Source organism: Typha latifolia, chromosome 3 (assembly GCF_019914945.1).
Source record: "Typha latifolia isolate L0001 chromosome 3, TyphaL0001v2, whole genome shotgun sequence".
Classification (NCBI taxonomy): domain Eukaryota; kingdom Viridiplantae; phylum Streptophyta; class Magnoliopsida; order Poales; family Typhaceae; genus Typha; species Typha latifolia.
Genome location: NC_133088.1, coordinates 14,267,042 through 14,282,813, shown reverse-complemented (window position 1 = coordinate 14,282,813; position 15,772 = coordinate 14,267,042). Strand labels below are relative to the sequence as shown.

The 15,772-nt window shown below is 35.3% G+C and overlaps 1 protein-coding gene across 3 annotated transcripts; it reads left to right on the top strand.

Moving 5' to 3' along the window:
• The first annotated feature begins 522 nt into the window (after positions 1-522).
• LOC140784133 (THO complex subunit 1) lies at positions 523-15,001 on the top strand. 3 transcript variants are annotated; one of them, XM_073131351.1, is made up of 22 exons: positions 523-790; positions 933-1,137; positions 2,687-2,770; positions 3,713-3,787; positions 5,374-5,467; positions 5,604-5,749; positions 5,891-5,962; positions 7,223-7,295; positions 7,374-7,439; positions 7,567-7,613; positions 8,877-8,945; positions 9,066-9,194; positions 9,289-9,354; positions 9,431-9,472; positions 9,865-9,981; positions 10,093-10,175; positions 11,405-11,471; positions 13,074-13,145; positions 13,346-13,396; positions 13,698-13,757; positions 13,849-13,998; positions 14,210-15,001. In XM_073131351.1, the coding sequence occupies exons 2-22, from the start codon at positions 1,030-1,032 to the stop codon at positions 14,492-14,494; spliced, it is 1,956 nt and encodes a 651-aa protein (XP_072987452.1). In that variant the 5' UTR covers positions 523-790; positions 933-1,029; the 3' UTR covers positions 14,495-15,001. The 3 variants fall into 3 exon arrangements, with proteins under 3 accessions (XP_072987452.1, XP_072987453.1, XP_072987454.1); XM_073131352.1 differs by having other exon boundaries at positions 14,173-14,365; XM_073131353.1 differs by having other exon boundaries at positions 592-790; positions 5,378-5,467.
• The last annotated feature ends 771 nt before the right edge of the window (positions 15,002-15,772 follow it).

The following is a 15,772-nucleotide window of genomic DNA, read 5'->3' as shown; positions in this document are numbered from 1 at the left end:
TTTACTTCCATCCTTTATAATTTTATTTGTCATTTTACACCCTTGTGATATAGAATAAACTGCAACTTTACCTTTTATAACACATTTAATGAAACTATACGTTGAATTTAAAGATTCGTATTAGGATAAATTTTTCGGTGCGTCTAAAATAATTGCTAATCGAATTTTAGATAATAAAATTATGGCAAATATATTAGACATATATATCTTTTTATCATATTAGTATAATCAGCAATTTGATCAAAATTATTTTAGATGTGTTAGAACATTTATAATTTTGTTTCTAACTGAGTATTTTAAATTTAGCTAATGGTTTAGTCTAATATAATAGAAAAGTAATAATTTTAGTTTGAATATAATCATAAGGATTAAGGAGGTAAGATAATACAAATAGTGATATTTTAAAGAATATAAGAATAATTATGATATTTTGAAAGTTTTAAACGGCATTTATATAAAATTTATGAACCTCCTGCAAAGAAAGGTCCACCTACATTTGCAAATAAAGGTCCAAGTAAGTCTATTGTTGGGTTGGGCATTTTGGGCATTTTAAGAAGCCCATTAAGACTGGATTGCAAGATTGATTCCCTTGCCTTCTTCCATGGAACCTACAATTTGCAATCACTTCCCCTTCCCGGGTGTTCCGAAGCCCTCAAAACCCTAAAAGCCCCAACCACGATTGAATACTCCGATAAATGGCGACCGCGATCTCCATTGCCTTGATATTGCCTAAAATTTATCCCTTCGCCGGTGCATCGGTTCGTGCCGCTACGATCATCTCCTCGTTGAGGTAATCATCCTCCATTATCTGTTCGAATTTCTTGTTGGTCTTTAAAATCTTAGTGTTCCTTTTACTCTTGATGTCAAAAGGTGCTCAATTTATCTAGTTTTTGTGTATTTCTGTTCTTTTGTTGTGAACTGTGGGCTAACAGGGGCTATTAGGCCGTTCCAAAGGCCCAGAGCGCAGAAGGCAAGCACGAGAGAGGAGGAGGAGAGAGATAAACTTGTAGTGCTTGGGTTTGGGTTTCCATGGCGGAAGCCCCAGCAGCGTCTGGACTCCGAATCGTGCTTCACCAGCACTCCAAAGAGCGCGCTCCCGTCCACGTCTCCAGCCACGCCGATCGAGACCGCGTCATCGTATGCGACCTAATTCCCCCTCTCTTCTCTCTTGTAAAATTCTATTGAGAACTACTTTATGTGTTTTGAGCTCTTCCACGACTACGCTTTCTTGGTAGCTAGTAAAGAGGCAGTAGCTGGAGATGACTTAGAAACAAAGATTTATTTCTTGCTCAACTAGGTTTGCTACATGAATCTTTTGTTTCTCCAGTTAGCACTACTTTTGTTGGTGCAGTTCATTAGAAATGGCGTCATATCTTGTGTCTCCCTTTAATGCCAAGTCTTATAGTTTATGAGTGTAGGGATATTTTATTCTATATAAGTTAGTAAGTTCTACAGCTGATTTGCCTGATGTGAACTTGTCTCAGATATGCCAGTTTCAGGTTTCTATGTTATTTGTTCGCCTTGTCCCATAGTTGGAAGACTCATATCATTGATTTTAGGGTCATCTCTGCAACCTTTTTTTTCTCTCTTACCAAAGTTTCTGATCCTCACCTTTTACAAAAGTAGTTTTATTTAGGTCAATATCCATCCTCTTGTTTCCTCAGCAAGTAATTGTTTCTCTTTAAAGTGGGATTACTTTTCTGGCATATTCTTTGATATATGAGACATCCTATGTTGACACTGAATTAGGAATTATGTGTAGGATAGATCATCCATCACATCTTGAATTTATTCATTCTTCACCATAGAGGCCTAACAATTTTATACATCTGTCTCTTCTGACTCTAGTGTCAGGAGTTTATGCTGACAGGGTATCTATATTGTCTAATCTTGTTATGTGTCAAGTGCATTAATTATTGTAAGTGCTAAATGTTTGTGAAAGCTGCAAGTCCATGTCACCTATTCTCCTTATTTGATATTGATACTATGAGAAGTTTTAAACTGGTATTAGTTGCATATTTATTGCTTATTCATCAATGAAGAGCTACACTAAGGAAATAGATCTTCGCATTTCGTCAACTTGGACGAAAAGGAAGATCAACTAGAATTCATTTTGTGCAGAAAATAAGTCCATCAGATTGCCAAATATTTGATGTACTGATCTTGAAGTAGGTTACATTATTCTCAACTCTCAAGTTTATACTATTGTGATAGTTAAGTGCACTTTATTCATTGGCTCATGTTTGCAAGATGCAAGCATCCTGGTCACCAAATGGAGTTTTTCCTAATATAAAGTTTTAAATGCATTGAAGAACTAGGGAAAATTTGATCTTCATTATATACAGCAGTTTGCTTTTTTGCAGTTTAAGTTATCATTTTGTACTATAGGCTATAAGGAACCATTATGCAACCGTGCATGCTCAAGTAACTTCTTTACCTTTGCGATGATTCTTATGCAGCAATTGCTATTTCCCATATTTAGTTGCTGTAAATCTCTATGTTGGGAGTCCAATGCCCATTTTGAAGGAGTTCAATGCCCATTTTGAAGTTTATCTTAAATATGTAACGCTGTCATACCATCCTTTGCTGTTAAAAGTTTATAGTGGAACTTGCAGATTTCATTTTCAATTGCTTCTGGCTTACTTCTCTTTCGAAAATCTGACATGAATTCCTATTATGTTCTCAGGAAATATTTAGGAATGTGCTTTTGAAAAATGGATCCCCTGAAAACTTTGCTCTTCAAACAGTGCAAGAAGCTATTAAACCTCAGGTATTACTAGGATGTAAGATTTCATGCTGCTGATGATAGTGGACGATGCTGTTCATTCTACTACTTTATATAATTGTAAGCACAAATGTAGATGGTATCATTGCTTGTAACATGTTGTGTATATTGGCATGATTGGAAACCAAAAGTTTAAAATTGTTCTGCATATAGTGTGAGATGTGTATCCGTGTGTATAAATATGTAGGTCATAACTACATAACATGCATGTGGTATTTATATGGAAAATTATATTTAACCTCTTTATGGTTATGCCTAAATTCACATCATCCATATAGTTTTATGTGTGTCATATTATCCCCTTGTGGTTTAGACTAAAGTACAACATTTCATTTTTTTAATATTAAATTTAGCCAAATCATAAGTCAAATTTGAAGATACTTATTACGTACAAAGTTGTAGATAATTAGATAAGTTTTCTATCGCATAGATAATTAGATAAATTTTCTAATGCATCCAAAATAATATCGATCGAATATTATATGATTAAGATAATACAAATATTTTTGTCATCTAAAATCTTGTCTATATTATTTTAGATTTATCGGCAATGTTATTCAATTTTATACAATTTTGTTTTTAATAAGTATCTTCAAATTCAACCCGTGGTTTGGTCAAATATAATGAAAAAATGATTTCAATTGGGATATAACCGGGGGGTAAAATGATATAAATGAAAATATAGGGGGGTGAATTTAATTTAGGCCTAACCACAAGGGTAAAATATGATTTCCCTATTTTATATTATAATGTATATGTTAATATGTGTGAGTACTTTCTTTTCATCATGATGCATTACTGGTTCCATCTATTTGTGATTTATGACACTCCTCTTGTTGCAGCTCCGGTACCAAAATGATTGGAGTCATCATTTACTGATAGTTTGCTGATTGGTTGACCTTTACTCTCCTTTTGCTTTCATGTCAGAGACAAACTGTATTGGTGCTGGATGAGAACCAATTTCTCGAAAATGCTCTTCGAACTTTACTTCAAGAACTAGTGGTGAGCTGCCATATTGGGTTTTTTTATTCCAAGGATATTTTGCTGTCTCATTAGGATACAAAAACACGTGTTTTCTCACTTTTAATGTTTCCACATGGAGTATCTAAATTTTCTTTAAGGAAATTATTTGCAGTCTATATTATTCGTAGCATTTATCCTTCTTTGGTTGATTTATGAACTATACCTTTTCTGGTGTATGCTATCTTTTTTTTTGTTAATATGTTATGCAGAAGGTTTCTTGTATCACTGCTCTTGAGAGCAGTAGGTTCACCTGGAGCATTCTTGATTTTGTTGTTGTTCTATATGTGTTGCGATCCGAACTTGATGAGGAAGGTGGAAAGGGCTTGGCGATGATGGAACCGGTTTGAGGCTGAGATAGATTACGGACGAAACTTTAGAGGCCTATTATGGACGATCTAGTCGTTAAATGACCCTAAAATGTGGGTATGTTGTCGCTCTCGAAGAGAGCTTTCAATGAACCCAAGATCCTAAGAATCAGATGGGTAGATAGTGAGATATTGATCAAACAGTGGATGCTGGTCGGAGACGGCAGACCAACTTGAGGTGATCTCTAGAGTTCTTTAGGGATTCCATGGGTGGAGGTAGTAGAAGGTAGGTTTAAGGGAGAAAGGAAAAGGAAGAAGGAGGAAATGGGGTCCGATCCTTGAGGGGGGGAGGGGGCTCGGATTGACGAGGAGGGAGGTGGCACGTCGGTGGTGGCTGACGGCGGTAGGATGAAGGAGGAGTGGTAGGTGAGAAAGAGGGTGAGAGAGCTAACTAGTGAGAGATAAATTAGGGTCATTGTATAATATCCCCAATGTGGGTGCTCATCACACTATTTGATGGCTACCCTAGACTCAAATCAGTTGGGCCCATGACTAAGGAGCCCAATTACATAGTGCAGAATTTAACAAGACTCAACCCTATCAAATGTTTTATGACTCAACCCAACTAAGTGCAGAAATACCAATACAGGAAATAAAATAAAAGGACTCGATCTAACTAACTAAACCCCTCCAAGTCGGGTCATAACAATATGTGAACCATATATAAGATTTTACCGGCATGCATTTCATATGTATTATCATTTATGTTTACACTGTTTTTTCATGTCACCATACCTTATGTATATATGTGTCTACTGAGAAGGATCAAGACCTTAATTGAACTTTCTTAAATTATGAAGCATAAATTGAAGATCATTGTTAATGAAGATAGTATGCCACCTCAGTTTAATCTAGAAAGCATCATTGTGTCATGTGATCTCCTTGTCTGGATATTTGAAAACAGGAAAAAGGAAATCCAATTTCAGTTGACTTGCTGCTTCCTAAGCATGAAGCAGATCAAAACAATCTATTCTGCGTTTTTCCTATTAAGCTTCTTTAGAGCATCTTTGAACAATTTTCATCTTCAGATGTAAAACCTTCTCAGAGGACAAGAACTCAATTCTTCCTTGTTCTATAAATGTGTATATGTTAATATGCATTTTCTTCCTTTCTCTTAGTACTATGTTAACTAGTATGCTCTTTCAGTCTTTCCATTTTTATGTTAGATTTGCTGATGATGCCCTATATGATTATGGTTAGTCAGCTGCAGTTCAGTCAGGTGAAAGAACGATGCAATATGGCCAATCAATTGATGATGGAGAAGATGTTCATGGACAGATTCCTCATCTTCTAGGTCCTTAAATACCTCAGTTGTAATCTTGTGCTTTTTTTTCGGAGTTCGTTTGGTACATGTTTGGGGGAGCATGCAGTGAATGTATGGTTTTGTAAATGCTTGTTCTGAGATCTGTTGTCTTTTTCTGTCCCGTTAGACATTGTGCTGTACCTTTGTGAACGGGGGCATGTTGAAGGTGGTATGATATTCCAGCTGCTAGAAGATTTGACGGAAATGTCAACCATGAAAGACTGCAAAGAAGTTTTTGGATATATTGAGAGCAAGCAAGATATCTTGGGGAAGGTGGGTAGTGGTTAAGCATTTTAATCTGATATTTAAATAATTATTAATTTTCACTTGTTGTCAACTACATATTCTTGGTTCCTTGCAACTATCTTGGATTGTTCATATTCTTGATGGAGCATCTTGTTGGATTGGTTGCAGCAAGAGCTCTTTGGACGGGGAAAATTGGTGATGCTTAGGACATGCAATCAACTTCTTCGAAGATTGTCAAAGGTTCACGCTCAAGCTTATTTCTTCTGTAACGAGCTAAATTCATATGTTGGAGTTCATTTCATACAAGTAAGAGGGAATCAGAAGCTCATTTCATGAGATAGGCAAGTAGATAGATGAGAATACGAGTGGTATTTTAAGTTCTGGGGCTCATTCCTCTAATAATTGCCCAAAGTAGATAGGCAAGAAGCTCTCAGGCTTTTTAAGTTTTACATACCTTGTTACATGGAGGAGTTATCATATCCAATACCTGATCTTGAAAGTAGGTTAATTATTCTGTCCCACTGCAGTCAATAGGCCAATAATAGAAGAAAAGGATAGGGAAACTTGGGGCCATTATGGTATTGTATAAAGTCGCTGAAGATCAGGTCAGTGAAGCTTGTAGTTTTGAAAGAGAAGTTCTTAATCTTAGTACTCTCAGAATTGAAAGCTTCAATGTGCTGTATATTTTCATTCAGCAGTTCACTATGTGACAGAAAATAGAGTACCTTGTCTACCTGGGCTTTAATAGATGCAGACGTGTTCTTTACTTTCTTATTAACCTTTTTTATCCTAATAAAGGATGACTTCAGTATTTTGTAGCTGTTTCAGGCAAATTTAGGATCAATTTATATAGAGTCTTCTTACCTTTTAAGAGTCCTGTTATACAGATGTGTAATGTCTGATCCATTCGTTTTTTAAGTTCAGCAACCTTATCCCTTTGATCTTTCTTGCTTTCCTTCTATTTGTGTTTTTTCTTCTACTGCTAATAGGGCATTATTTTTTTGTCACTTAATATCCTTTGTCAGGAAGCTTTTGCGAATCTGTGTACTTCCACTTTTTCTATAACTTGGAAACTGTTGAGTTTAGTAAGAGTATGTGGTTTTGAATGTTCATGGGCACTCGTAGTGATGCCTGATCTTAGTCGTGTATGTCAGTGGAGGGAGAATATTAATATTGTTGTGAGTGATAGCTAACTAATTTATCTTTGCATATATGGTTGAGTATTATGCATATAATATTTTGACGAACATATGTGAGATTTTCTTCTATGTGGGAAAGGAGAACCTTTATTCTGTACACTTTGTACTTCAGAATTATCACATCTTTTTTTTTTTTGATATCACGAGATAAGCTTTTGATTGGCAAGCTAACTGTAGACCTGCAATGAATACATCAGGATGAGGAATCTTTTATTATTCTTTGTATTGTCTTGTACATTCTATGGCATGCTTCATTGTAGGGCCATTTATTATTTGTATATTCAATTTATTAATTTCTCAGGCAAATGATGTGGTATTCTGTGGACGGATTCTTATGTTCCTTGCACATTTTTTCCCTCTATCAGAACGCTCAGGTTTCAATTTCAGCTCTCTCCTCTATATTCTATGTATCTTTTTTATATCAGCACGTTTCTGACACTTCGGTTTTACAGCTGTTAATATCAAGGGAGTATTCAACACATCAAATGAAACAAAATATGAAAAAGATGCACCTGATGGTACGCAAGATTAGATTACTAAGACTTTTTGATGCTATCACTATGCATTTTGAGTTCATAGAAATTGTATGGAGTCTATCCTTTCCTGTTTGTTTATTTACATGGAATTTCCTTTACAACATGTCAGGTGTTTCTGTTGATTTCAACTTCTACAAGACCTTTTGGAGCTTACAGGTTGGATTTATTGCCTTGGTCTCTGATTCTCTGTAGTTCAATCAAAAATTGTGCAATTGTAGTTTCAGCATGTTGCATTCCTGACAATATTTTTCTGCTTGGATGTGTTGTAGGCTTGTAGCAGCCTTTCTATTATCACTTTAAGATATGCAGGAGAATGAAGAAGAGAAATGATTATGAATGATTAGATCATTAGAATATAGTTGCCCAAAATGTAGAGAATAATCTATGAAAAAAATGCTATAGTTGATTAAATGCTGCGTAAACTTCCTTACTGAAGGTTTTGCTAAATAAGAAATATAGAAGGTATTAAGAGGTAAGATATATTCTAAGGCCACATATTGTCAGGTGGATAGTTGACTGGATGCAATCTTTCTGATTTAATATTTGTGAGAAAAACTTTGATACGTTGCTGCTTAATTTCCTATTAAATTGATTAAAATTTCCTTGGTTTTATAGAATGATAATGTTTGGTTGTTGTTAGTGAATTATAAGTACCGAGTTTGTGGTTTACTAAAACAACAAGAATGTAATTTTTGACCAAATTGGCCCAAATATGGTGATATTTTAGATGATGTGATTAATGCTAAAGTAGAGTTTCTTATAAGCTTATGCTGTATTGTCTAGTACAGATGATATATTGTGATTTGTCCTGATTGAGGCAGAGATACTTCTTGCATCAACTGGTTCTCTGATGTTTGTTTCACAATAATGGATCTAATCAGGTAATGCAGCAATGTAAAAGAAGAAAGAATATTTGTTCCACTTTTTATCAGAGTAACTGGCTAATATACACAGTTGAAGTGAAGTACATGTTTTGAAGGTGTGCCACAAAGATCTCATTTAAGAATCATTTATGTCATCTTATGCATTTTATTTCTCATTTTTAATGAAAATTATGGAAGCACCTTATAATCTTGCTCAAGATTTAAATAATATACTTATTAAAGTTCTTGACCAACATAGGACTGCCCATGCACATCATAGGCAGATCTTCTAACATTTTATGTATGATTATTCCTATTCAGAAACTCAAACTTTGAAATAATTTTAAATATTCCATAATTGATGTGTGAAATGATTCCTGGTTGCTGTCTACCATGTACAATATTTTAAAACCTTGACTTCTTATTCTGGTGCACATAGTAGGACATTATATGTTTACACAGACAATTAAGCATCTTACACTTCTTTTCTGGTTATAGAGGCTAACATTTTCCATGAGCTATGGTTCTTATTTTATTTTTGTCCCCCTATAACCAGGAGCATTTCAGTAATCCGGTGTCCACCACTAACCCATCCAAATGGCAAAAGTTTGCATCCAACTTAATGGTAAATCCTTGAGGACTAACTCAATGGTTCAATGGTTTCCTCCTTTATTCTCTTTTTTTTCAGTGAAGTTCATCTAGTTATGGATTATTTTAGTTTGTTCTTTGTTAAATATGATGTTAGATTGTGTTGGACACCTTTGAAGCTCAACCTCTTAGCGACGATGATGGTAATATGAATAATCTTCAACAAGAGGAGGAAGCTGCTTTCAGCATTAAGTACTTGACAAGTAGCAAGTTGATGGGATTAGAGGTACATATGATCAAAATGGATCAGTTTTAAAGTTTATTATGGATAAGAATTCAGCTAGAGCTGCTAGATTACATTTATTCAATTTGTTCTGCAGTTAAAGGATCCAAGTTTTCGACGTCATATCCTCGTTCAGTGTCTTATATTGTTTGACTATCTAAAGGTACTCGATTAATTTATCAAGTTTAACTTGCGACCTCAGTTTCAACCTCTTTTGCATGACTATTTCTTTTCTTCAGGCACCTGGAAAGAATGACAAAGATGGGCCCACAGAAAGTGTGGTTAGTATTATAAGTCAAAGTTTTAAATTATCTATGTCGCGTGCATTCATTCTTTTGATATTAGAAAATTGCGGTATGTATTTCTTCAGCTAAGTTAGCATGATTCATTTTCCCTATATAGCAGATATTGTGATATTCTAAATGTCTGGGATTTCTCAATCCATTTTCCCACATCTATCTACTTCTTACACTGATTGCATATGTATTAGAGGCATTCATCTTTGATGTATTGAAGCTTATGATTTATTTAGGAGTTCATGTGTATAGCCAGACATGTTCATGCTTGTCATTAGATATGCTTTGATCATATATCCATGATTAAAGTTCAACCAAGTAATTGTTTGAATTGTTTTACACTTTTACTACAAATTATTATCTGTCTTTGTTATCAGAAGGAAGAAATTAAATCTTGTGAAGAGCATGTTAAGCAGCTTCTAGAGATTATTCCACCAAAAGGGAAAGAATTCCTTAAAAGCATTGAGCATATATTAGAACGAGAGAAGAATTGGGTTAGCAGTTCCTTCAACTGATCTATTTGTCTGCTATTATAAACTGAGTGTGACCTTTTCAAATCAGAAATATTCATTATATGACTATTTGCTTGAACATCTGTTTGTAAGGTTTGGTGGAAACGGGATGGTTGCCCAGCATTTGAAAGGCAAGCTATTGAGAAAAAGTCAGGTCAAGATGGAGCAAGGAAACGGTACACGAGCAAAATTTCTCTTGTTGTTACAGACAAGAATAATTTATTTTGCATATGGATATATTCTCTTCATTTTTAGGTTCACTAAATAAGCTGATGCAAGTTCAAGTGGTCAACAATTCTACTAATAAGGAAAAGGATTCCACCCTATAGGATGGTTTTGAGTTTGAAGCTCTTATTTGACACATGTCTCTGTATCATACTAGGTCCATTGAACTTTAATAGTAGCAGTTCGGCACAAATTGCTTTTAGTATTATATTTAATTGTTGTGTGCCTTATGATGAGGCGGCATTTATTGTCACATTCTCGAGGGAAAGATTACCACCTTTTCTATTGTTGGGATGAGATGTGCCTGAGTTCTATTGCTTCTAGTAGGTTGAAAGATAAGTGCATATGAGGAGAGAAGAGGTCTTTGGCCAACATCCGTTTCTTCAATTCAATTAATTACTAGGCAGCTGTTCTTTCCCCAGAAGATACCTTTTGTCAGCTAAATTTGACTTGCTGGGCCTTTGAAGAGAAACAGAAAACCTAAACCATTCTTCGAGTTATGAGCCAAGAAGCAACCTAGTGGCGCAGTATGTTTAATGGAAAAAACCTCTTTACTAAGGAAGGTTAGGTACATCATGCTTTAACCAGACATTGCATTCATGATCCTCGTGCATTTTGATGCCTTTAAGCTGTGAAAAATCTGAAGGATAGCATTTTATCATTTTAGTTTTTGGCGTAACAAGGGTAAAAAGAAATGTTTCGAAAGGTAGTAGATAGACTTGGATGCTGTATAATTCTTGTTTGTGCTTCTTTCATCTAGATAGCTCATTTCATCTGCAAAAGAAAAGGTAGGCATTTTTACAACAATTAATGGTGGTAGTTTAGACTGTTTAGAAAAGCTCTACACTACTAAGAAGGTACTGGATGCCCTTACAACTTGAACTGGTGGAGCACATAGACATACATAAGAACTTTATGGTCAAATAAGAAATTGAGAAGTTACCATCACTGTTACCGATTTATGAACTACGTCCTCTTTTGTCACGGGACTACGCTTGAAGCCAGCTAGAAAGTTGGGTAATGCTGTGCTTTGGTGGGCACCAAGTTTTGTGATGAAGAAAATGATTAAGAATATAAGATAACTCTTGTTTTGAGTTTCCTACTATTAGATATTTATTTTCAGAGGATGAATTATATTTTTGCTGGATTTGATCTTTTGCAATCTATTTCATTGTCATAGTAAGCCAAGGTGGAGACTGGGCAACAAAGAACTATCACAGTTATGGAAGTGGGCAGATCAGAATCCAGTAAGTGTTATGTGTCATTTCTGTTGTAGGATGCTGTTCAGCAGTATGTAACCTTGTCAATATTTTCTATAGATTAAATTTGCTATAAAGTTGTTCCTGATGCTATTTTATTAGCTGTGTTAAAATATTTTTCACTTGATGTCTGGTTTATACTATGGTTCTGATCTTGGTAAGGTATTGCCAAGCTGATCACTCTACAAAAAATAATCTAGGGAAGCAGACCTGTTTAAACATGTAGTATTATTTAAAATGTTTTGTATGCATGATTTATCAGGTAATTATCTTTTACAGATCTATTCACAATTTGTCCTTGTCCTAGACCACACCATTGGTGTTTGTGTTAAAAGAGGCATACAGATTTTGGTGGCTGACATGCCTATTGCTAAAGTATGCTGGAATTATGTGGCCATCTCTATCAATTAACCATCCTTATCTGATTGATATACACTTGACATATTAATTAATGAAGTATTGAAATTTGTTCTTTCCTTACTCGACATCACTTTGTAAGGTATTATTATCCTACAAAAAGTGATTTCAGGCAATATGGGACAATCTGCCATTAGACACCTTTGATAAAATAGAATATCTTAACTTGCTCCATTATGTAAGAACCTCAGTTCTATTACAGTACCATTTGATAGGAGAGGAACAAGAAGATGAGCAGTGAAATTTTTAGAGTATGAGGACATACTTCCTTCAGCCAGTGAGATTTCTTCAAGTTTTATGTTGATAATTATTATCACTGGTAAGTAGGGCTGCGGAAAAGCTCGCCAGCTTGTGAGGCTCATGAGCTTATCTGGTTTAGAAGAGTTAGAAATCATCTTTATATGTACCCAACCCTCATAAGATTATATTATTATAACTAAAAATAAAAGATACAATAATTTTTTTAGAAATTGAGCCAGCTCGAGCCGAGTCAAGCCAATGTTATCGAGCTGAGCCTATATTATTAGGCTCGATTCGAGCTCAAGCCGAGCTAGATTTTATTCATTTTCGAGCGGAACCAAGCTGAGCCCAGGCTCAGCTCGTTTACACCCTGCTGGTAAGATTGGCAATGTTTGACCTGATACATCAAACTGACATGAACCGGAATCTATAGGTGGGTATGGGTCTAGTATAAACGGGTTCATGTCATAAATATTTTGATCTGTTTAGCACAATTATTAATTAAATGGGTCATGTTTATATTTCTATCATCAAACAACTTAATCTGGTACCATATGGTTACACATGTATTAAATGAATTATGTGGTCTAAGTGGGTTGATCACGTAACCTATTCAATGAGTGGGGTGTGTTCATTCAAATAAACTAACCCATTTATTTGGATTGGTCTGTCAGCTTAATATTATTTAGTGAACCGAAACAAATGTGTCTCGAAAAATTTACTTGATCAAGCTTAATGCATGAATATGTCTTGTATCAAGCAAAAACTCTTCATCTTGTTGGTGCTGTTCTTTCTTAGATACTTTTTCCCCCTTTTTCTTCTTTCGTCTTCTTATTTGTGTTGTATAATAACCCACTGTCATAGTTTTACTTAATCAGCACAGTGCAACCTATATTCTTATATGCTTCAAATCTTTAATTTGAATTTATGCAGAATGCATTGACTGATTCTCAACGTGTTCGCATGCCGTCAGTTACAGAATACTGGAAGCCCCTCGCAGATGATGTAAGTACTTGTATATATCCAGATGTTAATATTGGCAAAGTGAAGTTTTCTCTTTCTAGTTTTTTTGTCTTTGAGTTACCTTTTAATGGTAGAGTTATTAAAAAAAAGGTGTACCTGAGTTATCTCTTAGATTGAGCTTGATTCGTCATTCGTCTATCGCGTATGCCCATTGTGTTGAATTTTCTTCCTTTGAACTGTAGATGGATGCTTCTGCTGGAATTGAAGATGAATATCACCATAAGAATAATCGTGTAAGTTATAAGTTTCTGAGTTCCCTTTAGTTTTATATTGATAAATAAGTCACTCTTTTGTTATCTTTTCTTAATGGAGTTGGAATTTAGATTGGCAATCAATATTGCAGCTCTCACTAGGAAAACATGTTTGCTTATAAAAGGCTTTAAGTTAGTTTGTAGTGGAGTATTAGCTAGAGCATGTTTACCGTACGAAAGTCTCCTCTTGGTCTCGTATGTGCTTGAACCAACAGTGGTTGGGATGAACAAATTGAGTATAATACTATAATCTATAAATGTTGTTAATTACCTTTAAATGCAGGTATACTGCTGGAAAGGTCTTCGATTTTCTGCTAGACAAGACTTGGAAGGATTTTCTCGAGTATGATCTATTTCATCCAGACTTTACTAATGTTGATACGAGATACTCTTTTTCTCTTAAACTTGTGAACCAAATGTGACTTTGTTTGCAGTTCACCGATCATGGTATTGAAGGAGTCGTACCTCCAGAACTCTTACCAGCAGATGTTCGTTCCAAGTTTCATGTTAAACCTAATGAGAAGACAAAACGAGCTAAGAAAGAAGAAACAAAAGTTGCCAATAAACTACATGAAGGAAACCAGGTAATCCAAGAGGTGTATTTTGCTTTTATTTAAAAAGAATACTATTATTAACTTTCATATCTACTAGCCAGTGATTAAGGCAATTTACCGCATTTATTATACAGTACATGGTAAATGTTTTAAAATGGATTTATATTCTTTTCCCGGTAAAGTTTAACAAAGTGTTTATATCAGCCTCTTGACTTTATGAGAAATTTTGTACCTGGAAAAGGTTGCTGCAGCAGCAGTTGAAACTGATGGTGGTGGAAGTGGGGCCGAGCAAGAAGATGGAGTTGCTCCAATGGATTCTGATACTGCAGCATTGGAGGAAGGTCAGAAACAGAGTCCTGAAATGGATTCTGGACATGAAGCTGGACAATCTGAAGCAGAACCAGAAGCTGATGCTGCAGTCAAGAGTGAAGAACTGCAAGCTATGGTACCAACAGGAGTTGATCAGGAGTCCGATCCCAACCAAGCTAGTGATGATGCACAAGCAGAGGATACAGAAAACACATAAATTTTGTCTGATAATCGGCAGCAGAAGTAAATTTTGCAATTTAATTGAAAGAAGGATCAAAACTGAGGTCTTTGCTGCTGGAAGAGCTATTGTAGAAGATCATCTTGATGATGATGGCAAGACATTCATCCATTTCAGAAGGTGCACCAGTACTCTTTATACAAAGGAGGCTTGCATCTTGTAGTATGATAACTTATCCTTGACCAGACTGGAAAGGAGAGAGTTTGATTGATTTATTTATTTATTTTTACCCCCCTTTTCTTGAAGAGAAACATGGTCGGATATCAATAGGCATGGTGGTCATGGTGTGCTCTTTTTGCCTAGGTCACGCCAGTAGATTGATAAGTAGACAATAATTGGATACCAGCTCTAACATGTATGTACATCCTATTGTAAGTTTCTGTCTGCACTTTCAGATGTTATAAGGCCTAGTTTGGTCGGTCCATAAAATAACAACTTTATGTGCACATATTAGATGCAAATGAGGTACATATTTAAGTTTATGCATATTCTAGTGTTTAGTTTGGCACAAAGTAATGCGTACTTTGGATAAGAAAATTATGCTTATTTAAAATGAAATGTGTAAGTTTTAATATATTTAATTTAACTAAACAAATAGAAAAGTCAACCAATTACACATCCACGGAGAAATAAATTTAAGAAGAAATTTCAACCTTGAATGGCTGTTTATTAGTTCTAAATGCCGTCCATGGGATTCTCCACAAACCAGGCAGGAATTCCCCTGAGAACATTAAAACATAATTTAGTTCATGAGGTCTAAGTCGTATGATCTGTATAAGTCTACAGTAATCCGTATGCTTTAGTATAGTACGCATAGTTCCACTCTGCGCAAGCATAAGGACCAATTCGTAGAACGGCATAGAGACCTGCACTCTGGATTTCCTTTGTGTGTCTGATAATGTCTTAAGGGCCTTCCAAGTTGTACTGAAGAAGAAAGAGAGTGTTTTAAGGATGCATTCAGATATTGGTCTGATCTGATAGAAATACAAACCTCTTATCTCTGTGGCTTATTCCAGAAAACATCGGTCTTTATCGCATCAAGACCGTCTTCTTTTGCCTTTTGGATCAAGTCAGGCCACATCTAAAACAAAAGTTTTGATTAGTTTACAAACACTATTGCATACTTCTCATGTCTAGAAACAATGGCAGGAAAAAAAGAGTTGAAGATAGCGAATTGTATCAACCATGCAAAAGAAAACTCCAGTTTCATGCACGCAAACGAAAACGCTTATCTATTCGTACCTCAGGAGTGCTACG